This window comes from Mercenaria mercenaria, chromosome 1 (genome assembly GCF_021730395.1).
Source record: "Mercenaria mercenaria strain notata chromosome 1, MADL_Memer_1, whole genome shotgun sequence".
Taxonomy (NCBI): Eukaryota; Metazoa; Mollusca; class Bivalvia; order Venerida; family Veneridae; genus Mercenaria; species Mercenaria mercenaria.
This window is the reverse complement of record NC_069361.1, coordinates 71,318,227-71,345,827: the sequence shown is the minus strand read 5'-3', so window position 1 is coordinate 71,345,827 and position 27,601 is coordinate 71,318,227. Positions and strand designations below refer to the sequence as shown.

The following is a 27,601-nucleotide window of genomic DNA, read 5'->3' as shown; positions in this document are numbered from 1 at the left end:
AAAATAAAGTCTACGTAAAAGAGAATATATTTGTTGTTCACATACTCTGTATACAATTATAAAAATTCGGCAATATAATTCGGCTGTCACCCTTTTCAGTTTAACGTTGTTCACACCACATGTCGGAGGGCATACATAGATTTTTTGTTGTCAAAGCAAAACATTGAATTGACACAGCTACTAAAAATGTTCAACGATCTGATTTCATTACGTGAAATATAACCGTATAAATTTAATTTGTGTTAAATTACGGCTCGTATATATGCGATAGACACTTGTAATGAGTGAAGTTTCTAATCTTTATAAAATTACAACTTATCTAAACAGATGAAAACGAATTGAAGTTGTGTGTCACTTTTCGTTTCCAAAACCAAGAGTCTGTTGACGTTACGTAACCGTTGTTATTATTGATACGTCTAAATAATCGCCAACAACGTGGAATTCAGTTTAGAGGAAAAGCGATATACTTCTAAGTTTCTATTTTGGATATTTTGTTTTGAAATACTGAATTGGCATTAATAAAAAGCAAAAAAGATTGAAAGTGGTTGAGATCTTCCTTCACAAATGGAAGAAGAGGAAGAGAGGGTTCATTTTGAGGAAGAGGAAGTGACAACAATACGTCGGAAGACGATTCGTACCCAGAGTACCACTCGGCGGAAGAAACACAGCGATGCTAAAAGCAGTGCCGGGAAGACGGAATTCAAACTCAGTCCGTTTATTCACGGTGCTAAAAATAGAGACGCTTACACGCCTGGCACCCCGGAGGTTGCTAGGAAACCAGACCGCGTGCAGAAATTGGTGCAAGATACACTAAATGAGTACAAAGGTTCGGAGCTTCCGCAGAAATGTTCGAACCGAATATTCTTGGGGGCGTTCGATTCAGATACTGAAGAAGATGACGGTATTGAAGATATTACTGTTGATAACAACAAAACTCGTATATCAAAGTTGCGAGTGTGGAGCTTCCAAAAATGTGGGAGGCCGGTATGGTATAATCTCCTGTACTGATAATTTTATAGATAATTTCTTTTTCAAAGTACAGAACCATTTTTCGTCATTTTCTGAAAATTTTGTAAATTGAATTCTTCCAAGGTAATATAATGCTAGAATACCCGTGTGACAAGAAAAACAACAATATTTCGCTGTGCTTCCAAGTTTTTGTAGGCCTATATAGCACAGGTTTGATATGTATTCGTTGTTATGTAAAGAGGTTGAAGTTTTAGCTTTTGGGCAGATGAACACTTATTATTACACGATATAAATCGCCGGTCTACAGAAAGTGGTTAGTTTCAACGCTAAATTTTGCCGGTTTTAAGTTAAAACTTCGAGAAAATGGTGAAAACATATTTCTAAAGTCATTTAATAAAACTCTTTCAGAATTGGCTTGCCGGTCAACGGTCAAAACTGTTGCCCGACCATGGTCACCAGCTTTTACTATTGACCGACAAGCCATCCAGTACGTGCACAATATAGCATACATAGAATTTGTAAAGTGTGTTTTATAAAAGAAAAGGAAATAAGCACCCTTTAAACAAGTTATTATTTCAATGCCTCGTAATTTTCTTAACCTGACAGCTTATATACGACACTAATTCACGGCTACACCTCATTGTGTTCCTAAAATAGTATAAAAAATTTAAAACAGTAGGTTTTTAACTGTTGAAAATCGTGTTTTAGCATACTTAAGTTTTATGAAACAAGGTAAACAGTAATAACAAAATAAAATAAATAAAATTGCCAAGTCATAGCAGGAACAGTAAGCAAGTTACACTGCTGTGGTCGGACACTTAGATTTAGTTTAAAATTAAATCGTTCTTGAAAAGATAAAATACACGCGTGGCAATGCTTATTTATAATATGTAATAATTTTAAATGGCAAAAATCGTTCATTTATATACGTATATTCGAACCATGTCCCATTTAATGCAAGACATGTCAGATTTATTCATATGTATTTTTTTACGTATCTTAAAAGTACGTTGAGGTAATGTTTACCCGTTATCAAAAGAACAATAATCTTATATTGTTCAATTTTATATGATTTTTCAGTTTTAGTTTAAGCGATAGATGCAATATCTCAAGTATATTTGCGATAAATTAAGTTGAATTGTGTGGGGCTAGATCGCTTTATCTTTTATCCTTGCTTTTGTCGTTGGGACACATCCGAGCTATTCGACATGTAAACGCCGAATAATAAGAAACAAATAATGTTAGATAGTGACAAAACGATGCGTGTTACATTTTTTATGTACGAAAGATAGTGTTTTTTTATTTATTAAATAATTCATTTTATTTTTTTCATGAAGGGCCTTGACAGGTTCAGGAGAATTGTGGACTTTGTGATACTTGCTCAAAACGTGTTTACATGGTAAGTTTAAGATTGTTGAATACATTACTCCATTAAAGCCTCATAATGTATTGCTTGTTAAACGGAGGTAAAAAATTTAAAGTAACAAATACGTGTGCGGTTAGTATTATCATTCCTTTGAATGTTTATTTTCTGTCATTAAATCAAAATCATGTCAGATCTTGGTAGATAATAGTTTATGGTGACTTTTGACTGTGCATCGCTTTTAACTTGTGTTAGTTTTTGACTAATGTAAGTACCGAACATTGAAGTAAAAATGCTTGTTTAATGACAGTTAATGCACTGAAAATGATTAAAGGGCCCGTGCGTTCGGGCTCTTGTGGAGTATCATAAAATTATACGTTTGCTTTGCAGATTGTGGATCACATAAAATGTACTCTTTTTTTTTTTCGAACAGTCGGCGTACCGTGGCACTCAACCGACGAGACAGCATACTGTTCTTCTTGGACCGACAGGGTACGGCTGACTTTGGAGGTGGTGAGTCCGAGCCTAAATTTGACCTCAGCGCCTTCAAGAGCTTAGGACAGGTACACTACAGTATTTCATTATAGAGACTTCTGATTACACAAATTTTGTCAATAATTAAATTTTATACGTTTATCTTACCCGAACAATCGTTAGACTCATTATATACTTTGCTTCCAAGCGATTCAATCTTTTCTTGATCCAAACCACAAAGTGACAAACTATATCGCCTGAAAACGTAGCTTCATGTTGTTTATATATACTGTTTTTAGTCGGATTACTGACTCCAAGTTACCGAGTTCCGATCGTACTGTAGTAGCCCAAAGCGATAAATAACGAATAGTATGTATTAGTGTTAGTCCTTTCCCTTGGTTAATATTCTCGTTGGGCTGAATTGCAGCGCCCTTAGAATCAGACATTTAGAAATGTTTTTCCACACCCAATAAATCACTACACACGTATTTTCCTTTTTTTTTTTTTTTTTCGTTATTTAGAATGGAATAATGATTTTCAGAAATATACGCCATTTAAGTGTGTGAAATAGTTTAATGACAAAGGGACTATTCACATTGCTAAGCATGTATGGAAATGAATTTTTAAGACATGGATCTCATTGTATTGAAAACACTTTAAACTGATTATAAATGTCTATCAAATAAGCTATAAATTACGTATCGTCGTTTTTAAAGGGAAAATGAAAATATTTGTCGTAAGCGACAGTTGCTTGGCATCTTTTGAAACCAAACAGGTGGCGTATTCTCTTTGATTGGTCATGATTCATGCCCTGTGGAAAAAGATGCCCATGTTTCTAACACGAAATTTATCATGATTTTTTGCTAGAAACGCCACTTTTGTAGAGAATACGTCTTAAGCCGCGTCGGTATTTATACAATACAAACTCTTATAGATCGTTAACGGTAGTGAAAAACACGCTGGGTTTAAATGATCTCACAAATGCACGTGAATTAAAACAAAATACAAACAATGTTCGGCAACTTAAAAGGATTTACGATGTACTTGCACCGGGACATACCTACATACTTATCACTTAAAACGCATTTAGATCATAGTATGAAGTGGCTGATCATATTTTATGCACTTTGTTTGTTTACCTCGGAACGAAAATAAGGAAAACTAATGTCAAGTGATATTTCATTTACCAATGAAAATTTAATAAGGCACAATATCCGATACATGTGGCCTCCCCACGCAACATATTTGAAATTATTTTCCACCCTTTGTATAAATAAGCCTTCCTTAAAATGGAAATATGGCGGGTGTTAATGTCACACTAACACAATTATAGGTTATATAGCAATTTTGCAAGTTTAGATGGTGGATGAAGACCCCAGGTGGCCTCCGTGCATTATTTCATAATTAGCAGGCACCTGGGTAGAACCACCGACCTTCCGTAAGCCATCTGGATGGCTTCCTCACATGAACAATTCAAACGTCCCCGAGCGAGGTTCGAACCCAAATCTCTGGACGCGAAAGTGACGTCATATTATTTTTCAAAATATTTCCATGAAGAAAGCTTGCTATAAGTCAAAAAATTTTAACTCAGTGTAGCAAAACATCAAGTATATTGGCTGACTTGTTTTAGTATATTATGAAGTTTAAAAAAAACAGCTAAATCATTTCCACGTTTAAGAAAAATGACAAAGTTCTTTGATTTAGGCTACAAACAATTATCTCTTGTTTTGAAAAGTACAACTGAACTGTTTCGCATTTTATTGTGACGTCCACATGATGTCACATGTGCACTATGCATATAAACAGTGTACGTCTTTTTCAAACATTAACATTGCGACATTCGTGTACGTTGTGCGTGTCAGTGCGCGAAAAAAAGGATACAAAATGGGTTAAAACCATTTAAACTTCATGAACTTATTTAAAAAAAATCAATCTATGAAACTGTCTTTCATTTGTAAACACCAAATTTTACAATTTCTACAGTACTAGTATAGTTTGTTGTATAGGTTGTTCACTGAGAAGTATACCGTCTTGCACTGAAATAAGCAAAAATGGAGGGTATTTGTTTGGTTCAGTGTAAGTTCACCAAGCGAACACCAGACGAAACAATCCAACTTTATTCTTATTTCATATTTTACGAAAATTTAACCATTTTTACTGCTTCTTAAAGTGAAAAATGAATTTATACTTTTCACTGTGAAAATACCAGATAAATATTTATCATAATATTCCAAGTATTCGCTGAAAAACATGAAATAAAATATGTTTTCTATTGTTGTCCCTATCGCACGAGAAATGTCTTCTAATATATCACACGATCATACAATTATAGCTTTGACTTCTATCATTTGAAAATATATGCTGTGCTTTTTCAGGCCCGTTAAGGGAATGAAGGTGTGGATGTGTGTGGTGGGGGGGGGGGGGGGGGGGGGGGGGGGGGGGGGGGTGCGGTAGTAGATAGCCGCGTCGCAACGATTGCAGTATGAGGGTATTCATTGAAATGACTTCGTAAAACATTTTCTTGTGTTTTGAACGGTAATTTTAACGCAATTATGTAGATTTATTAAGAGTTTTGATTGGAATATGTTAAAACAAATTGAGAATTTTGTTGTCAAAAATGAGGGGTGAAATATACTTTTTAGAGAGGGTAATGGGACAGAATTTCAGCCCCAAAACGGCCATGAAACACTGAAATGTAAAATGAAATAGGCCATTATAGATACACATCAAATTAAAATCATCACGTTAAGGAACATAGAAACAAATCACCATTTAGTTTTTCCTAATTCTGTGTCATTTTCTGTTTTATTTACTGTCGGCCACATTTTGACATGCATAAATCATGCTGTTTATTTTTAACGCTGATCTGTACTAACGACTATTTTTTATCTGTTAGAATAGTTGAAAGAGATAAATATTCAAAGATTCTCATTTTGCTTACAATTTCTTTACTTTGTTAAAAAGAAAACATATACACGATAGAATTTTAAAAAGTTTCCGTTTCTAAGAAATATATTTAACGATGTTATGTTTGGAATACTTCCAGAAAACTAAAATGGCGTCGGTGAAAACTTGTCTGGAAATTCCACCTTCTGAGCGAACAGACGGACAGATAAACCACGTGAGTATATTTACCAGTATTATTTTGAACAAAATGCATTATTAATTAAATGAATTTATAACATTGTCTGTATTTTCTATTTTCTGTGATTCTTTTATCTTATTAATTGCTATCCGTCTGAAAATGAAATGCAATAATTAGCGGACCGTCCAGGAAGAAAATTAATATTCAGTACCAAGAAGAATGTTATTTTGCAGAGAAGTAACACCATTTCAGTCGCTTCATATTCGTCCTCCATCTCCAATTATTTAGTGAAGTTGAAGTAGTTAGTTACTTGCTTGTGCGGCGTCGTTACATTACTGAAATATTGCTTGAAAACGGCGTTAAACTTAATATGATAGAAAAATATGAAAATCTCATGTTAGCAAGCCTTTGATAGTGTCTACATTTTAAGTCTGGTGTAAAATTTGTTTTAGATGATGCACACTATGAGAGCATTCAAGAGGTTTTCCAACTACCCACAGGCAATACAGACTGGGCTCTGTAAAAATGGCTGGTATGCAAAGTAAGAACTTTTTTCTATTTTCACACCAAGGGGCCTGTTTCGCGTGAAATGTTAAACTTTACGCAAAAATGATATTCAGTTTTAATTGTTTCTTTTTTTCTTTTTTTTTTTGTATTTTGTTATATTTTTCAGGGATGTGTTAAAAGAGTAGTAAACGTATGTTAACAGCAAAAACGCAAATAATGCAATTAATTTGATGACAAATATCTATATGTAGGCCTATATCTAAAACACCCAAAAATATGTATACACGTATAGTGCCAGTTGTGTTGTTAAATTAGACCAACACAATATGTTTATTACTGCCGTAGAGCGCATAATTAAAACAAGTTTAAAGATCAACGTTAACAAATGTTATAAACGAACAGAAAAAAGCACGACACGTACGTTATCCCTACAGCTCTCTAAGTGTTCAACTGACAAAGTATGCATTGTAACTGATGAAGTGAAATCAGTGAGCTTTATTCGATATCTAGGTGCATACCTGGATGAAAACGTGAATCTAAAAGAGCATGTAAAAAAAGAAATATCTTACCAAAGAGGCTACTGAAACCCTTGTGGTGTCATTGGTGATATCCCATTTAGATTATTGTAATGTCATTTTGTATGGTATTGCTCAAAGCGAAGTAAACAAAATGCAACGAATTCAGAACATGTGTGCAAAACTTGTCCTAAATCGAAGAAAATATGACAGTTCCAAGCAAGCGCTGTATGACCTTCACTGGCTACCAATCAAAGCCAGAATCACTTTCAAAATGCTCACCTACATGTATAATTGTTCAGTTGGAAACTCTCCAGAATATCTTTCTGAACTTCTCATAAAACAAACACAGACAAGGAACTTGCGTTCTTCAAATTCCGTCAAAACGTTCAGCGACAGAAGTTTTGGTACTGTTGACCTAAACTCTGGAATGAATTGCCTCTCGAAATAAGGAATTCAGACACAATAGATGTTTTCAAAAAGAAGTTGAAAACTCATTATTTTTGAAATTACTTTGTACTCTTTTAGAGACTGTGACTGTGATTTTTAAGAGATTGAAGTAACGTGAACTGGATGATTTTATTGTGTAAATACATTCGAATATGAACTGTTTTATAACAAATACAAAAATACAGTTGTTTGCAATAACCCACTTATTTTTACTTAATAACAAACAGCTATCTTACTGTATCTTAATACTCTAATATTTTATTAATCTTATCTGATGCCTGATCTTTTGTTTAATGCTTACTAAATAGTTTATTCACAATGATATTTATGCTCATTTATGTCATATGTCATTTAAAATGTCTTAATTGTTGTCGTATTTTTTATGTATTTGTAAAACGCCATTGAATATGTTTTATGTAAAAATAGGTGTTTAATCAAATAAATCAGTTTCATGTTTCAAGTTTCTACATCAAAAATATTATTTTCGTATTAGAACAATATTTTCTTGAATAATGTCCACAAATTGAGGAAGCTGGGAGGATGGGTTTCTTACGGTCAAACTTACGAATTTTTTATGACAAGAACATGTCTAGTTCTGCTAATATTGTGCTTAGGCTAAACTTTTATTTATTTTTTTTATTCAGTGTTATTCATACCTTTGATTTTGTATTCGTACATTGAACTAGAAAATCATAGGATAATTCAAAAAAAAAAAAAAAATGGGGAGGTTTCGTTAAAGAGATAAGAGTGCTTGATGTATTTATATAAATATTTAATTTAAAAAAGTTTACGTCAAAATAACTTCAAAGTAAATTGCTTTTAATTTGGACATTTTAAAGTAAAAATCATTGAGGTTATTTTTTGTGTGTGTGTTTTTTTTCTCCTCAGATTTGAAGCGTCCAAAGTGATTGTTAAAGAAGGGAACAAAGCTGACTTTTATTATTTAATATTGTCTGGTATTGGTAAGTAAAAATAATAAAATGTAAATTTGATATTGTCTGGTACTGATAAATAATAAAAGATGATGTAGCTAAATCTTTGATAAAGTGTGTAATTGCAATTTTAGATTTTGATAAACATTTTGTAATAACAATTTTAGATTAGCGTTCTTATTTGATAATTTCATGGTCGCTGGATGAGATAATATCTGTTTATAAACATATGTTCCAATCTATTGCCAAATTATTTAATTTATTGAATTGTTATATGCAATAAAATTAAAGTAGACCTAAGAAGCCTTAATACTGACTCTGAAAGTGTCGTAACAAAGAACAACTGTTGTTTTTTTTTTTTTTTTTTTTTTTTGCCTTTATTGACTCAGCTAGGACAATTCGTATATTTTATGTACTGTAATTACCCATATAAAATTGAAATAATGACTTCATAAACACATAAAAATTCAACAGTATGTTGAAAGATAAATTCTTAAGGTGGAGGCCAAACTTTATGTACGATATGATAGGTTTGAAAACGTGTCTGTATACCGAGCATAAGCCCGCCTGCTTAGCTCAATAGGGAGATCTAAGGATTGGGGGTCGTGAGTTCGATCCCCGGACGGGGCGTATGTTCTCCATGACGATTTGATAAAATACATTGTGTCTGAAATAATTCGTCCTCCACCTCTGATTCATGTGGGGAAGTTGGCAGTTACTTGCGGAGAACAGATGTGTACTGGTACAGAATCCAGGAACACTGGTTAGGTTAACTGTTACTTATCTGAAATACTGTTGAAAAACGGCGTTAAACCCAACACACACAAAAGTCCTCCAGAAAGCACCGTATAAGATTGAAAATTGTCTGCTATAAAGATTTTGTTTCCATGAATGGGTGAATATACTTAGAAACTTTTTTGATATCTACCTTTGTACGGAGGTGTGTATTCTGCAACGGTGTCATTAAATATATAGACCCGTACTGACAATCGGTAATTTCCGTTAGACGTTTCTTACCTTTGTGATTTCGGTATTCTCCGGTTGTTATGGAAATCATTGCGCGTATGAGCTATTTTTATGACCGAAGAATGCCGGAACAACAGACGAGAATATACGTAAACGCACGGAAATTGCCGATAGTCTACTGCCTTAACAGAGGTTAGGCTTTGGCTTATTTAATCTCGTTTTTTGTTTTCAGCTGTTTATCGAGACATTTCGATGAACGTGGATGAAATGCACAACACACGGAATGAACTTGTTGCCTCGTATCTGAAGCCAGGCGACACGCTCGGGGTAAGAATATTTTAGGTCATGTCGATGATGCATTTTGTTGCACCGACATGCTACAGAAAAGAATACAATTCACTGAGGGGAAAAAACTGCAAGAACTGCTGTGAGATCGACAATGGTAGTTCGACATTCAGTGTTCAAAAAATGTTGAAGTTATGTTTAATGTCTACTCCGTCATGAATGATACAGTTCAAGATTCAAAACATTTCTAGTCGTAAATCAAGATTCACATTCTTTATGGCGTAGATCAACATACGAACTTCTTCAAGTCCGTAGATCAACTTTCGAAGTCTTCATTGCGTTGATTAATATTCAAAATTCTTCTTATCGTAGATCGGGATTCAAAATTCTTCATTTCGTAGTTCTTCATCATGATTAAAAAAAAATGTTGTAGATCAACGTTCAAAATTCCTCATGTCGCAGATCAACATCCAAAACTATTTTCAAAAATCAAAATTCTTCATATCATCAAGATTGTAGGGATAATACACGTGTTTTAGTGTGTGTATTAACGTCCGCAGAAGCCCGCGGGAATGTTTGTGATCGAGACCGAAGAGTAACTGATACAGCAAAGCATACTATGGATTAGACTGCATCTTTTATGCAATAAAAAGAGGTTATTATGGAAGAAACAAGACGCAGATACATGATGTCAATCTGCATAGAAATACGTATACGTCCCTGGGAAAGCATTTCAAAAATAAAAATCATGTATTAACAGCACGCGAATTGCCTTGTTTGCACGTTAATAGATCTACATGGGCGGATCCAGTGCAAAAAAAAGTAGTTTTTATGCAAGAATCAAAAATCTTCATTCGTAGATCAGCATTCAACATTCTTCAAGTCGTAAGACTGAAAGAAAAAAAATTGAGTGTAGAATTTGAATGTCGATCTTGGCCTCAAAATCACCTTGGTCTGTAGTTATAATTATAGATCAACATTAAAAATGCTCATGGAATAGACCTACATTTAATTTGATCCAGGATTACAATCTTGTTTCTTTAGCTCGAGGATCAGTCTTGAAAAAAAATATGATAAAATCAGACTTTAAACTGCATACGTAGAACAACATCCGAAAATGTGCAGGTCAATGTAAACCCCAATCATCACTCGTAGATTATGATGAAAAAAGGTCAAGGTCGTAGATCAAAGAAAATGACTTTGACGCGAGGGAATAATATAAAATACTTATATTATTAAAATACATGACATATTAATTAGGGAGCGTTTCGAGTGGTTAAATTCACCGATTTCGAAGCACTTACTCTTCTTTTCGTGTTGAACTTCTGACAAACCGTACAAAATTTCCGCTTTCACCGTCGCCTGTTTATGTAACAGGTATTTAAAGCACTTTTTGAACTTTGGAAAATAATGACAAAATGATGATAATAGTAACAAGAAGAAGACGAACCTAAATAATACCAAATAATCTATTTAGATTCAATCTTCAATCCTTGATTATCATTAATTCTAGGAATTAGGTAATAGGCGGGTTTAATTAATAGAATTAGTGATATTTAAAGTCCTGTCAGGGATTGTATTAACTCTGCGAAATAAGGAAGGATGCGCATTATTATAATCTTAACTTGCGTGATTTCATAATAGTCTTATTGTTGTGCCGAAGAAGTAGACCTACATTTAAGATGAGGCCGAAGGCCAGTACGTCTGTAGGGGAAACAATAACAAAGTTATTATGACAGATCAATTAAATTGTTGACAGTTGTATTTATTAACTACATAATATTCAATCACTAATATGAAAAAGCACTTTTCACGATCGCAGAATTTTCACAAAACAGTGTTTCCACGTCAGAAATTTATTTGTTTTGATATTGGTATAGTGAAGCTCAGAAAATGAAAAAAAAACATTTTTCCTAGAGTAATATAGAAGTTTCTGTCTAAAACACACAATGTCGATTTCTTTCTAAAATGGCGTCTAAAAATAAACAAAAAAAGCATAGGTTCCATAAAAAGCTTTGCCTTCGTGTCAGCGAAGTGTTTCTGAAATGAAATTACGTCTAATGCTATAAAGTTAAATAGTAATATACCACTATGTACTCGACATTAGGTCATCATATACATACAATGCAATGTTTTGTTGTTTCAGAACTTCGTCGTTGCATTGTGCAAAAATTAGATCCCGTAAATAGAATGATGAAAAGTTTAAATAGTATTTCAGGGTTTCATAAAAAAAAAACTTTTATTGCATCCAAGTGATATTTTTGAAAAGTGATCCACATTACGTTAACGAACGACAGAAGGACTTTCGCTCTCTGACTTTGTTTGATTATAGGAGAAAGAGATACTGACGAACTCGGAGAGACCAGCCACTGTCGTCTGCAAGGAACCAGTTGAGGTTCTAGGAGTTGACAGAGAGGCTCTAATAGACATATTTAAAGCAGCAGGGGGTCTAGGCTCTATAGAGTTTCTCAAGTAAGTGAAAGAAAAAGGGAATATTGTGGATTTAAAAACGGTTTGAAGAAAAAAAAAACAAGAGCCAAAAACATTTTTGAATGCCGTTTAATTTATGTTGTTGTTGTTTTTTTTTTTGCAAAATATTATGAAAACGTTGATGGTGGTGCGGTAGTAGAGATGAACATACCTATTTTTGAATAATATAACGAACCTGAGATGCAAAATCATCAATATGTTTTCAATAGAAATGATTCAGATTAACAATAGGCCTATCAGATTATGAGTTTTGAACTTTATTATTGTTTTGCAACAATCATGTATTTTATTGTTTGCTAATACCAGGTGTATACCAGAGTTATCGGACTTTCCCCTTGAATTGCTACAGACGTACCATTTCTCTATGGCCGTCCATTACTACAGACGGGGAGCAGTTATTGCAAAGAACGGCAATGAATCAGAATGGATCTACATAGTCAGATCGGTAACTATGTAGAAATAGAAAACATATTTTACATGTACACGTTTTCTTGATATTAAATATCAGATGAAATTTTCTTATCAAAACCTCATTGGCGTGCTTGATTCTATTTAGATAGGGACTTGATAATAAAAAGGCGCCTAAGTTGAAAATTTGATACCGTTTGGAAAATGTAGACTGCGGAAGTCAATGAATATGCAAATTTTATAATATCCTTGTGAATGTAATTATAATTTCACTCTGTTAAATGTTTTGCACATAACGAATGCGACAACACAACAATTATTATTTATGTTGTATTGATGTTTTGGCAGGGGCGTTAACCAGTTGGGTCAGATGTCCAGTAGATATTTTTTTTATATCTTCACGTCTCATGTTGATGAAAATCCACGAGATCTCAGATTATAATGCTTTTTGTGTTCTTTAATAGATGAAGGCATAACATTATCAAAATCAGAGAGTAGATTTTGTTGAAAAATGAAAAAAGAAACAAGAAAGTAAATGAATTTAGTGAAAAGCTTAACTAGTGGGTACAAAGTTTTGAGCAACACGGTCAAGACTATATCAAAGTAAAATTTCATGAAATGTTTCTATTTGATAAAATTTATGCCAGCCTCATCTTTGTAGGGTTCTTGCCAAGTATATAAAGCTATAAAAGACAATTATAAAAAGGAGAGATATATGCAACCGGCCAGTCGTCCAGCTTCCAGCAATAAAAAGTTACACCGTGAAAGTACAGGACTCCTATTCCCTAGCATACATAAACACAGAAATGGTAAGGCGTTTCTTGTCTTTAACCTTTACCCTGCTGGCGACAAGTGATTTTGCCTTTTGCGTCCAGTGCAGATGTGCAGGCTGAGCATGCACTGTTCGCTATTTAGTCAGTAATTTTTCAGTGAACACTCCTTTGATTAATCCTTATCATGCTGGACAGGATTGATTCTGCCTTTGCGACCTGTGCAGACAATGATCAACCTGCACATCCGTGCAGTCTGATCATGATCTGCACTGTTCGCCATTCAGTCAGTATCTTTTTGATATGCACCCCTTTTAACAGTTAATGGTACTGTCCAAATTGAAAGATGGACAAGTTCATTATAGAAATTTAGCAGGGTAACGGTTTATAAGTGGTACTGCCCAGATTGAATGATAGACCTGTCCATTTTAGAAATATAGCAGGATCAAGGTTACGTTTCTGAGGACGCAATCATTACAAGTAAGAGTTTTCTGTTCATTTTTCTCACATTATGTAACTATCATTTTTACTTAATTTTCATGCACATGAAAAATTCAGCATTGCCACGATGAAGCAACCTTAAATTTGTTTTCATATTATATCTTGTTATAATTGCATTTTCCCGACAATTGAAATATTCTCTTGGATTGGTATTCATTGATGTGGTCTGGTCGACTTGCACTGAAAAAATGAGATGGAAATTGTCTTAGAAAACTATTTTACACATGCACATGCAATTTTCAAAAGCTTCCAACTATTTGGCCAAATATGATTCAGATCAATTTTATTTAAAACATAATCTAGTGTAAAGGTTCTCTTCTAAATTTTTGCAATGAAACAAATCTCAGTTTGCGAACAAATGATCGAAACAAGGCATGGCTACGAGTGCTTTTGCTTTATAAGTCTAAAGACTTATACATTCCAAACACTAGTCACGTGACTTTGCATTGTCTTTTCGGTATAAGAAAATAGACTTTACGTGTTACGGCCTCTTGATGAAATTTCAGTCACACATTTCGCAGCAAGTACTTGATTTGAGCTGTAGGTAGCAGTTTGATTTATGTCATCCAGTAGTCAGCGAACTTATACCAAAAAGACAATGCAAAGTCACGTGACTAGTGTTTGGAATGTATAATTCTTTAGACACTTAGAAATAACTTTGTCAAAACTCACTTGGCCGACCAAAATGGTACTGAAATGCACTAAAGTCTTTAAGTCATATTATTATGATATTGGCTGGGAATCTATTCTATGAAATAATGGTCAGATGATGTTATGGAATAGCGGTTTCGGACTGTACTTAAGCTTGGCTAAAAAGGTATTGCCAACAATCATAACAACTTTGGAATATTATATAAATTCCTCGCTGTATATATGACTTAGAAATAGAAGTGAGAATAACACCACTACCCTTTGCAGAAAAATTGTTTTAAAATAGATCGGCTGAGCCAAGGTAGAAAAACAATATCTAGAGGTGTCTGAAAAGCAACTTTGTTAAAAATAAACTACATATTGTTCGTAAATGCATGTTTTGAAAAATTGGTAAGGAGTCACTTATTATAAAGTAAGCCAATCGAAAAAAAAACAACAGCAATGTCTGACCCGAAATGATTTTTCTTCAGTGAATACTTGTTTCAATTTGACTTACTTCCGCCTATTTCACTAGTGTTATTTAATACAGCCATCCGAGTGCCCATATTATCTTCTCTAATTTTTCAGAGAGGAAATTTGAAATTGAGTTTAATATGTCATTTGTTTTAATTGTATCACAATACCCATAAAAATGATATTGTGTAAATGAGAGTCTTTGTAACCACACGGGTCCCCATAATAACACCCCTGACGTTTCAGAGCAGAAATGTCAAACCGAGTTGAATATGCCAGTTGTTTTGACAGTTACTGTCTTACAGTACCCACAAAAATGATAATGCGGAAATGAGAACAACAATCCCTGCCAAGGCCGATATCCCTAAACACTTTTAAGTCTGAAAATAGACTTTAGACTTTAAAATACGAAATCTATTGTTTTTACATTTATTGTGATGAAACTTTGCACGAAGGACTATTACAGTAATTCATACAACTCAGTATATCAAGTTTACTATAAACGAAGTTATTGCAACTTGAATATTTTGTATTCGTAAGTCAAACTCTAAATTTCAGACCTTTAAACATTGATTAATACAGGTGTTCACTTTTTATCTCTTTCTTTAACATTTTAATCTTCTTTCAGATATTTTAAAAAGCTCTTCAACAATGGAAATCAATGAATTATCTGAAAAGGTGAGTCAGCACATATGTATATCCATAAATCTTTATTGTACTTTGTCGGCCCTGCTTGATTTAAAACAATTGATACTTAACCACTTAAGATCGCAGTACTTAAAACAGGCATCAACATGTAGAGGTATAATCGTTTAAAAATTCGATTAAAATGACAAATCATGCCGCTTAATCTATAAATACTTCTTAAGAATATACTGGCAGAATATTTCCGTATTCAGTTAAATTGTAATTTCTGCGCATGTCTGGATTTCCAACCTTGTATACACATGAACAGCCAATCAGGTGCTAGAGTGTAAAGGCTGGTTTCAAATCTCGGCTCTGTAAAACTGTTTCCCGCCTCAGCTTCAAATTTTGCTCTTATTCAGGTAAAAGGTGTAGATAGAAAATATTCTGACAAAATGTATACTTATTTGATTATAATATAAAACGAATAATTGCTTTAAATAATCTTAATTACATATGTCTGTCTTCAGAATCATAGAAAAAAGAAAGCACCAACTCTCGAGAGGTCCCATACGATGCTTCCAAGTTTGAATCCAGGTAAGGTTTTTCCTTTGAACAAAATGGTTTTTGATAAGATTGACATTGTCAAAGGCAGAGGGCATGCTATTTGAAGTAACGTTTTATTCACATGTTCCGTAACAAAAGGTTCCTTTTATTTTTTAATGGCCCGTATTACAGAAAAGAGCTCGAATTGTGGCGATCGAGCCTTTTTGCTGAAACGGAATTGATGAAAAATTAGTTAACTACTACTATTAAAAAGTATGGCATTTGAATGATGTTAAACCTTAAAGTTCTTATTCAGCTATGACAAAATTAAAAAAAATCTGAAATTGTAAATTCACACATTTGGTAATGTAAGTGATATTTTAGCAAAGGTCCAAATTAGTTTCAAGCTTATTTAATTATAACCCATATGGAAGTATATGTGCACGCCCGCCCTACTTCATCCGGTTTGTCCGTCGGTCGGTCGGTCTGTCCGAAAGCTTGATATCTAAACCCATTCAATGGATTTTCAAAATGACCATAAATATATATTTTCGCCATCTTAATACGACGAAACAAACGCATGCCCCCCCCCCCCCACCCCACCCCCTCGCGGGTCATAAGATCGAAGGTCAAGGTTGCACTTGTAGACTTAAATGTCACTAGCTTTGTTTCATGTATGATCTAAATCTTCTAAACACCGCTGGAAGAATTGTCTTAAAATTAGCATAAATTATTTACCCCAACAAGACAACTGGCAAAATGCAAAAACCCAGACCTCTAGGTGCAATCCCCTTCCCAGTATCAAAACAGCGTCTGTGGGTATTAATCACCTTCAGTGATAGCTCTCGTTTTTATTCAGTAAGTTAGTTGTGATTATTTTCGCTTTATATACTTCTAGGCAAAACTTCATTAGTGCACAGTTCATCAACAACAGACACAAACCGACTGAATGTAAGTTTCAAATATACCTATTGCATAAAAATATGCCACATTGATTCATTACTTCATTATAATATAATATATCGAAAAATTCATTTAAGCTGTGAGTTCCTGAATTAATGCAGAAAAAATATGAGTTAAAAACTCAGTTGATAATGTGCTGAATTATTAAGATATAATTTACGTATACAATAGTACCAGTGCTATCGTTTCGTAGAAAGAATTGAACTAATATTCAATTTATGTAAAGTGTACTTTCCCTATTTCCTTGTTATACTGCAATTTGTCATGATAAAAAATCATTAACATGAATAAAATTGTTATTTAGATATTTATCAAAATTATAAAGAAATGAATTGATTGATTGCATCATATTTATTCCCATTCTTTATAAAATAAAATTTGAGATCAAAACCGCCATCTATTTCAGACACCAGTACTTCACGAGGTGCACAGAGAAGGAAGTAAAGAAAACACATCCCCAAACCCTAAAAAGAAATTTTCGCAAGGCTCACCGAAAGCGTCTAGGAAAAAGCACTCCCCGGATATTTTACGCCTGTCCAGAGCTAGTTCAACTTTATGTGAAACTCCGGACGCGGTCAGAAACACTAGACAAAGTCATTTAAGAAGTCCGTCTTTGGAATCTATTAACCAAAGTAAATTTCATAAAAAGAACAGCAGTTCTTCGGGAGAAAGTATTTTTGATTCATCAAGAAGTTCGAACAATTCCGAATATGACACGCAGAAACAGTTACCAAGTTGGCAAGAAAACGGTTCGCCAGTTGATACAACGGGTTCAATGTTTTATGTAAGACTAGGAAATGTGACTGAGAAAGGAGTGTTCGTGAGTATAACCAGTCTGTTCTGTTAAATGGATTAAATATCTAGGTATATATAATTCAAAATAGCTACTGAGGAGGATGGGTGTTCATGCCACGCTCGTATTACAAATTAGATTGCAAATGATATAGGGACAGTACACGTTTTTTTTGTGTATTAACGTCTGCAGAATTCCGAGGGATTGTTGGTGACAGAGATCGAAGACATGAAAATGTTTGTCAATGGCACATGAATTTCCTTGTTTGTACACGAATTTTCTCCCGTTAATATATGCCAAAATCCAGAGAAAAGGTAGTTTTAATGCAAAAAGACATACCCGGGTCCATTGAGTAAAAAAGTAGTTTTTATGCATAAACTTAAACCTGCGTCCAATGAAAAATGTAGCTTTTATGCAAGAATGTAATGTTTATATATGTGTTAATTTCCATAATGCCACCATTTCGATTTGCCTTCTCTTGGAATGGAATGTGTTTTGATAACTATAATGCCACCATTTCGATTTGCCCTTTCTTGGAATGGAATGTGTTTCGATAACTATAATGCCACCATTTCAATTTGCCTTTTCTTGGAATGGAATGTGATTTGATAACTATAATCTCACCATATAATTGATATTTTGATTTGTCCTCACTTGGAACGCACTTATTTCAAAACAGAACTTGCCATGGCATAACCTAGGATGGGCTATAATGACATAAAATTATCTACAAAAGATGTCTGAATTGTATATATTTGCATTGACTAGTATTGTATGTGATTATTGTCACTCAGAGTTACTTTGTTAACGTTCTTTTGACAGCGTTTTTCTTTTTGTTCCAGTAAATTTTTTTTAAACATTTTATGTAAATTTAGGCTCATTTACATGGTAGAAAATGAAAACTGTCTATTTTTCGTTATTTTTATATTAATACAAGTATTTTCTCTTTTTGTTTCAGGGGTTGCATCCCTTAGTTTATGACGATATGCCAAATCTAAGCCTTGTGAGTATGATTGTGTATTTATAGATACTAAAACTGTTGAGGAATTGCCGTATGTCCAGGTCATTAAGGACACTCACTGACCAGTTAACTCGAGAAAAGAATTAAATTCACACCAATATACATTAATATCCAATGGAATTGAATGGAAACTCTATCTCTTCAAAAGACAGCGTCAACATTAAATCGCCCCTATTGGTTCTTGGATGTACGCACGTATTGAGTGTACTATATACTGACTAAAGGTTAGGGTTAGGTTTAACCTAGGTTTAATAGTGTACATTCAATGCATGCGTACACTCATTGCGGAGGATTTAATGCCGATCTTCTGCAGCGCTGTTCTTCCCAGGAAGCAGTCAGGAGGATGATCTCAAATTCAAGCGTATTGACAATAGACAAAATACCTTGTAGTATAAACAAAACTAAACAATGGTTTAGTTTGATCACCTACTATTGAAACAGGAAGTGTTCCTGAACATGCGCATGGTCGAACATAGGCCTACTCTAGTTGGTACTCTAGTTCAAGTAAAGTGTACTGCTCTGAAGAAGTAGCTATACAAAATATGGCGGCATCCGTAGAAACTTTCCTTTTTAAATTTTTGACGATTTATCAGGCTATATTACCATCAAGACACTCTCCACAACGGTCCGTGTGATCTGACTATCTTTAGCAATTAAGAACAATAAGTTCAAATAATAGACTGATAATCCACAGCCCCGTCAACCTTTTCTAGCCGTTTTCCGCCATATTGAAACTAGAGGAACCGGCCTCACCTGTGATTTGAGCTATATATAGTAAATAATACACACGGACTAGAGTGATCAAACGAGGACTGTATCTTGTAGATATATCATACCTGTATTAAAGACCATCTAGCATTAAATGTCATTAGTTTGTAAATACGATAGAATCTGAAACTGAGTATAATTTTAACTCAGTCAAGACTATTGTAGACAGGTTTTACTGCAATTTGAATTTTGTTGAAGTTTGCCTTATACCTTTCTTCAGGTAAGCAATGGGGCAGAATGTGTACTCATATCCAAACAGTTTCTTAAAGACCAGATGACAACAATAATCGCACACAGACTTCGCAATAAAGTAAGTTTTAGACTATGCTTTCCATAGAAATTAAATTCGAAGATTAGAAAATTTACCGTGACAGATTGGTAGTTATTTGTTTCTCTGTACTAATTTAGTTGTTTCAAGATTGACTCATTTGTTGTAGATAAATGTCATAGAAACACGAACAGGGGTAATATGTAATTAAGCATTACATCCACTCAATCAACATGCCTCAAGTTTTAGGATGGTTGTAAAAACTGACGCTAAATTCCCCCAAGATACGAAGCATTCTATGAAGGCTGTATGGTGAATAATATTACAAAATAGTAGAATTCTTAAATAATGATTTTTGGTTTCCTTAATGTTTATTGTTTTATAATCTTTGTTTTAAAATAAGCCCATGTTTTATTTCTGATACAGTTACCCCAATATCCAAGTTCCGGCCAGTTAAGGAGTGCCCTGGATGATCAAATCAACTGGGAAAGTTATAGGGAGAAGGTGGTCAGTGCTGTGCTCAAATAGAAACTGTTTATACACACAGAAAAAAATGTAAATTCGTCATGTTGTGTTTTGATCAATTTTTAAAGAAAAAATGACGCATTGACCCCAAAACATTTATTTGGCTATTTTTACAAGGTGCCTTTTATACAAAGTCTCTTGTCATGAAGCTTTTAGATGTAAGTGCAGGTTATAGATCATTTATTGACATTCTAATGCAATTAAGTTTGCCGGAACGGAGCGCAGCGTAGTTAAGGCGCGCAGCATAGTGAAGGCAAAACTGAATGCATTAGAATGTCAATAAATGATCTATAACCGACTTATAGTTAAAACGCCCGATTTCATTTTATTGAAAGCTTAAAACAATAAAAATCTCCGTTTAAAGTAAACTTAAGGTTCCGCGCTTCAGTCTCTTGGATTGCATTGGCTAGTCTAATCTTCGCTCATGATCGAGGGGGTACATTTTTATTATGTCTCCCACCACACAGTGGTGTGGGAGACATATTGATTTACTCCTGTCTGTGTGTGTGTCCGTGTGTATGTGTGTCTGTCTGTCACAAATTTTGTCCGCGCTCTAAGTCGAACAGTTCTCATCCGAACTTCACCAAACTTGAAAAAAATGTGTGTTTGACAATAAGTCCTCAGCTAACTTCGATAACTAGCCAAATCGGCCCAGGCACTTTGGAATTATGGCCCTTGAATTACCGAAAATCGCTCTGTGCACTAATGTCCGCGCTCTAAGTCGAACAGTTCTTATCCGATCTTCACCAAACTTGAACCAAATGTGTTTGCCAATAAGCCCTCAGCCGAGTTCGATAACTAGCCAAAGCGACCCAGCCACTTCGGAATTATCGCCCTTGAATTACCGAAAATCGCTCTGTACACTGATGCCAGTGATACATATATTGGTATATGGCTGACTCAGATACATAATGGAGAAGAAATACCAATCTATTATGATTAGGCAGTTGTGGGAGACATGCGCTTTTCTCAAAAGCAGCTCTAGTTAAAAGGTCATTTTGATTTTATCAGCAATTTGTATTTTGCATTTGTTCCGCCTCCTTGAATATTGTTGATTCAAAGTAGGGAATTTCCATCAGTTTTGAACCACTTCGTGATTAAGTGACTCTTGAAAAAAAATGATTAGTTATTGTCATCACTTGATCGGCGTCGGCGTTGCCTGGTTAAGTTTTATGTTTAGGTCAGCTTTTCTCCTAAACTATCAAAGGTATTGCTTTGAAACTTGCAACACTTGTTCACCATCAATAGCTGACCCTGTACAGCAAGAAACATAACTCCATTCCGCTTTTTGAAAGAATTATGGCCCCTTTTGGACTTAGAAAATCAGATTTCTTGGTTAAGTTTTATGTTTAGGTCAGCTTTTCTCATAAACTATCAAAGCTATTGCTTTACAACTTGCAACACTTGTTCACCATCATAAGCTGACCTTGTACAGCAAGAAACATAACTCTGTCCTGCTTTTTGTAAGAATTATGGCCCCTTTTGGACTTAGAAAATATCAGATTTCTTGGTTAAGTTTTATGTTTAGGCCAGCTTTTCTGATAAACTATCAAAGCAAAGCTATTGCTTTAAAACTTGCAACACTTGTTCACCATTATAAGCTGACCCTGTAGAAGGAGGGATATATTGTTTTGCATTGGTTTACGGATAATAAATCAAGGCCTAGGATCATGAAAGTTGATAGGGAGGTTGGTCATGACCAGCAGATGACCCCTTTTGATTTTGAGATCAGTAGGTCAAAGGTCAAGGTCACAGTGACCTGGAACAGTTAAACGGTTTCTGGATGATAACTCAAGAACGCTTGGGCCTAGGATAATGAAAGTTGATAGGGAGGTTGGTCAGGACCAGCAAATGACCTCTGTTGTTTTTTTTTGGTCAGTAGGTCAAAGGTCAAGGTCACTGCGACCCAAAACAGTTAAACGGGTTTCCGGATGATAACTCAAGAATTGGCTTATGATCAAGAAATTTGATAGGTTGATTGTTCATGACAGCAGATGACACCTATTGATTTTGAGGTCAGTGGGTCAAAGGTCAAGGTCATATTGACCCGGAACAGTTAAACGGGTTTCCAGATGATAACTCAAAAGCGCTTAGGCCTAGGGTCATGAAAATTCATTAGGAGGTTGATGATGACCAGCAAATGACTCCTATTGATTTTGAGATCAGTAGATCAAAGGTCAAAGTCACAGTGACCCGGAAAAGTTAAACGGTTTCCGGATAATAACTCAAGAACGCTTGGGCCTAGGATCATAAAAGTTGATATGGAGGTTGGTCATGACCAGCAAATGACCCGTATTGATTTTGAGGTCAGTGGGTCAAAGGTCAAGGTCACAGTGACCGGGAACATTTAAACCATTTCCGGACCATAACTTGAGAATGCTTGGGCCTAGGATCAAGAAAATTAAAAGGGAGGTTGATCATGACCAGCAGCTGACCTCTATTGATTTTGAGGTCAAAGGTCAACGTCACAGTGACCCGGAACAGTTAAACGGTTTTCGGGCGTTAACTTGAGAACGCTTAGGCTTAGGATCTCTAAACTATATAGGGAGGTTGATTATGACCAGCAGATGATCCCTATTGATTTTTAGGTCAGTAGGTCAAAGGTCAAGGTCACATTGACCCAGAACAGTTAAACCGTTTCTGGACGATGACTTGAGAACGCTTAGGCCTAGGATCACAAAACTTAATAGAGAGATTGATCATGACCAGTAGATGACCCGTATTGATTTTGAGGTCAATAGGTCAAAGGACAATTTCACATTGACCCAGAACAGTAGAACTTTTTTGCCAAATAATTAGAGAATGCTTTGGTTTAAGATCACATTTGATACTGAGGTCACTTATGACTGGTAAATGACCCATGTGAGGTCAGTATGTCAAACGTCCAGTGCACAGTAAACAAATAATTTCTGTTCTATGTCCAGTTACTGAATGCATCAAGGGGGCATTTCGTGTTCTACGAGCTCTTGTTTGAAAATCCTTCGCTTGTCATTGGTTAAAAAAGATGTTTGAACTATAAATAGAGTAAAATGATGTCAAACAATATTTTTGTCTATTTTCAGAATAAAATGATGTCAAATTACATTCAGTATTTTATGTTTAAGGAAAATTGACGTTTGTTAATGTTCTGATCAATTTATTAAGTTAAATGACATCAAGGTGTACTTATTCACGTCAAACCATGTCTTTATCTTGTATTAAATATAATTTACATTAAAGGTATATTAGACCTAATTCATATTTGAAAATATGAATTGTGTCTTCTTACTACCTATATAAGTAAACATGAAACATGTTTGTGCGTGTAAACATTAATGCGTTTACGGTTTATAATATTACAGTAATAAAATATATGTATAGCTAAACAATATAAATGTGTACTACCATTAAAAACAACAAATGACTGTTACACATGGCATTGTGCTCTACAAACACAGCTTAAGTATATGAGCCGCACCATGAGCAAACCAACATAGTGCGTTTGCGACTAGCATCCGCGCAGTCTGGTCAGGATCCATGCTGTTCGCTTTCAAAGCCTATTGCAATTAGAGAAACCGTTAGCGAACAGCAAGGATCCTGACCAGACTGCGCGGATGCGCAGGCTAGTCTGGATCCATGCTGGTCGCAAACGCACTATGTTGGTTTTCTCATGGCGCGGCTCATATATGTTTTGTCAATTTTAGTTTATTTATGATGATTTTCTACATTTGAATTTAGCATCTAAAATTGAACTATTTTAGTGGAAGATACTCAATGTTTATCTTTAAATATAATAGGACATAAACACATCTTATGGCAAGAGATATGATCATTAACTTCGGGGTTTTGCATACATAAAAGGAAGAAACAACGATCAATTTTGCGGCGCTTATAAGAATATTAATTAGACGCAACCAGGTCCTGAATACTTTGATGAACGTATCTGATAATTCGGTATTCAGAAACATGTATTTCGAAAGAAAGAAACATTTGTTGCTTCTAAGTACGGTTATGAAGAAATCTCTTTTCAATGAGTTAGATATAGCTCAAAACCGACATTTGATTCCTTGGTTTAACTTTCATAATAACATCATTTTGAACAGCGCTTTTTGATACGAAAAAATGAACTTAACCATTGAAGATAAAACGAAAGGATTACATTTGGACGTGTGACATGTTTTCATTTTATCTTGTATATGCAAACATGCCGAAAAGGCATTAGATTTAAAGTTTTGGGAGGTTTTTTTTGTTGTAAATATCGGTGTCTGTTCCCTTTAAATATCTGATTTGGTACTTGAAAAGTGTTTTTTTTTATGTTTCATAAACATGTCAGTTTGAAAATATAAGCTTGATTCAAACAAATATGACAATCCAAATTGTATTTGCTTAAATTTGTATATCTACGTTGATTTAATGTTTTCATGAAGTAGACTGAAGTAGTTATTAAAACAAAAAAAATCAGACTTTTATTATATTTAAGTTCACATGAAAATGTGTCACTAATAGGAAATGAAAGTGCAGTTGCGTGCACGCTATTTCCCTACTCGTTTAAACTTAGAGATATTAAAATATCGGCCATGTCTGTGTTGCGACAAATGAGGAGCTAAATTAAATGTAAAGTACCAGTAAAACAGAATTTCATTTGCTTTTTTATCGGATTTTAGGTATTTAGCTTACACTGTAATAAGGTGCACAGTAGAGAAAAAGTCACAGTTGATTATAAATATTGTCATACACCAAACAAAATTCATAATCCATCGGGCAGCTACTGCTGCAGAGTCTGTACACTGGTTTAAGCAGAAATCTCTCCATTTAGCACCGGGATACATTTAAGCTATTTCCATGGTTAAAGTTTAAAGATATCCAATGTACACCTTTAACTAATATTCGTATTTTTAGATACTAAGTTTAAATGCAGAAAATTCTCATCAGATGAATTAAATATGACTAAATGTATAAAGTAACTGTGATTAGAGAGCTAAATTTACAATTTAGGGGCCCCGTGGCCGAGTTGGTAATGTCGCTGACTTCAAATCTCTTGCCCCTCACCGATGTAGGTTCGAGCCTCATTCGGGGCATTTAATTCTTCCTGTGAGGAAGCCATCCAGCTGGCTTATGAAAGGTCGGTGGTTCTACCAAAGTACCCTCCTGTGACGAAATAATGCACGGAGGGGCACCTTGGGTCTTCCTCCACCATCAAAGCTGGAAAGTCTCCATATGATCTGCATTGTGTCGGTGCGACATTAAACCCAACAAAACTAAACTAAACATTTACAATTAAATGTCATTTTAACAGTCATTTGTTAAAAAAGCCTAAAAGGTTTGTCTTAGTGGTCGTACACATTTATTTCGCGCTTTGATATACAAGTGTAAGTGTTTATCATTTTAAACTTAACAGTTGTTATTGTTTGTGAACTCAAACATGTTATGCTATGTTTATATAGATATCATAAAGTAATTGTCTGATATATCTTTAAAAGCTATGTTGCAAAAGTTTGGTCCTAGCAGTGAACTGATAATGTAGAACAGTCATTATCATGCACATTTTGTATATTGTTGCAAAAGCTGTTAAGCCTAAGGAAGAAAAAGCTGTTTTGCAAAACAGTCAATGTCTCGTTGATATTGCAAAAACGTCAGGATTTCTTCAGCACGTCGGTCATACGTGTAAAACGAAAGAATATTCAGTTATTGATAGTTATATATTAAAATAAATGTACATACTTTATATCCTAACATGATTAGCCGTATATCAAAACAATATTTGAATGCCCCTCGTATTTATTCAACCCTTTAAGCAAGTTATTTTTTATCATACAGTCATAGGAAAACGTTTTTTCATTTTATTTCCCTTTACCAATAAGGTTGAAAAAAATGTTTTTTATGATTATGTATGTAACCTTATTACTGTGAAGATACAGTATAAACTTTATTTTGTTTTATCATTTTAAAAAATGTATTTATTGCTTTAAAAGTTGTGTGTACTGATTTTAAACTTTATTACTGTCATTTCATTTTACTAAATAAAAATCAAAACTTATCTGTTTGTGTTTCATTTATTTCAAGTCACATATCTATACGTTTCTGACAACATTTAGAAGAAACTGTAACACAATGAATAAGATCACAGGCGCTCTATTATTGGAAGAGTAACACCTCTGCTCTATCATTCCCGAATTTACCTTACTTAACCTTTGACACAGGATAGTAAAGCTACATCTATCTATTATTAAAATCATTTTGTCCTATTGCTCCAAGTGTGGAGCAGTTTAGTAAAATGTTTGGTCTACAAATGCGACCTTGACCTGTAAGCTTATAGCTCGGAGTCTTGCATGCAAACACCTTGTCTTGTTATATAATTATCCATATACAAGCACAAATTGCTTGACATTCAAGTGCGTCACTGACCTTTTAGCCAGGGTTTGAGCCTTGTTTTATCATCGTGAATGTGTGTGCCAAGTCATTTTGATATCCATCAATGTATGGCAAAGTTATACATCGCATTTGTACAACAGAAATGACCTAGCCATAGAATTCTAAGTGTGACCTAGAGGTCAGAGTCTTCGTGTTATAATGGATGTTTGTGTCACGTCATCTGAAAATCCTTGCAAAATTACAGACTAAATATTTGTCACAATTGGTTCAAACTGCCAGTTTTCAACCAGTCTGGCGCTAATCAAAGTTATCCCTGATATGCAAGTTTCTAACACGGCATGGTTATAAAAGTCACGCTATGTGAGCCACAATACATACATGATATACATTGTACAAGAAACCCTTAACAACCATATGTACTCGATGACCTAACAGAAGAAAGAGCAGCAAAATAAAACACCATTAACTTGATTAAGGATCCGTAACAGTACAGAAGCCAGATTTTAAAAAAAGTCAGTCCCACTGCCTATTACGAAGTCTTCCAACGGTCCAAAAAGACATAATCAAAATAGGAAAACTTAAACTGTAAAGGGCTTACCACAAAACAAGAGGTATGCTTAAAATTAGTCCCATCATATTCCCTTTAAAGAAAAGTTCGATGACCTGGAATCTTACAAAAGTTTGTAAATTTCATCCCGTTAAAGTCTTGTTGTGTTAAAAAACACAGTGAAGCTATCTCCACTACATGGTAATTATGTTATGTTCCATAGCTATATTTGTATTCATTCCAGAAGTTATATAATTATTGTGTCTTAAAGCTAAAATAAAGAGTTCATTTGTCAGTTTTTATCACGTGTATTTCATGTGTATAATATTCGTCTACTCTATTTTCATAAGCTTTCGTATCATCATTAAACATTTCT

The 27,601-nt window shown here is 34.4% G+C and overlaps 1 protein-coding gene across 1 annotated transcript; it reads left to right on the top strand.

Annotated features, from left to right (window-relative positions):
* Nucleotides 1-298: 298 nt before the first annotated feature.
* On the top strand, nt 299-26,343 carry LOC128559244 (uncharacterized). Its single transcript, XM_053550489.1, has 17 exons — nt 299-984; nt 2,307-2,368; nt 2,766-2,895; nt 5,853-5,927; nt 6,344-6,432; nt 8,252-8,325; nt 9,494-9,588; nt 11,879-12,018; nt 12,343-12,481; nt 13,106-13,253; nt 15,448-15,497; nt 15,974-16,040; nt 16,888-16,940; nt 17,359-17,772; nt 18,704-18,748; nt 19,755-19,844; nt 20,229-26,343. Exons 1-17 carry the CDS (start codon nt 565-567, stop codon nt 20,328-20,330), a joined length of 2,193 nt encoding a protein of 730 aa, XP_053406464.1. The 5' UTR covers nt 299-564; the 3' UTR covers nt 20,331-26,343.
* The last annotated feature ends 1,258 nt before the right edge of the window (nt 26,344-27,601 follow it).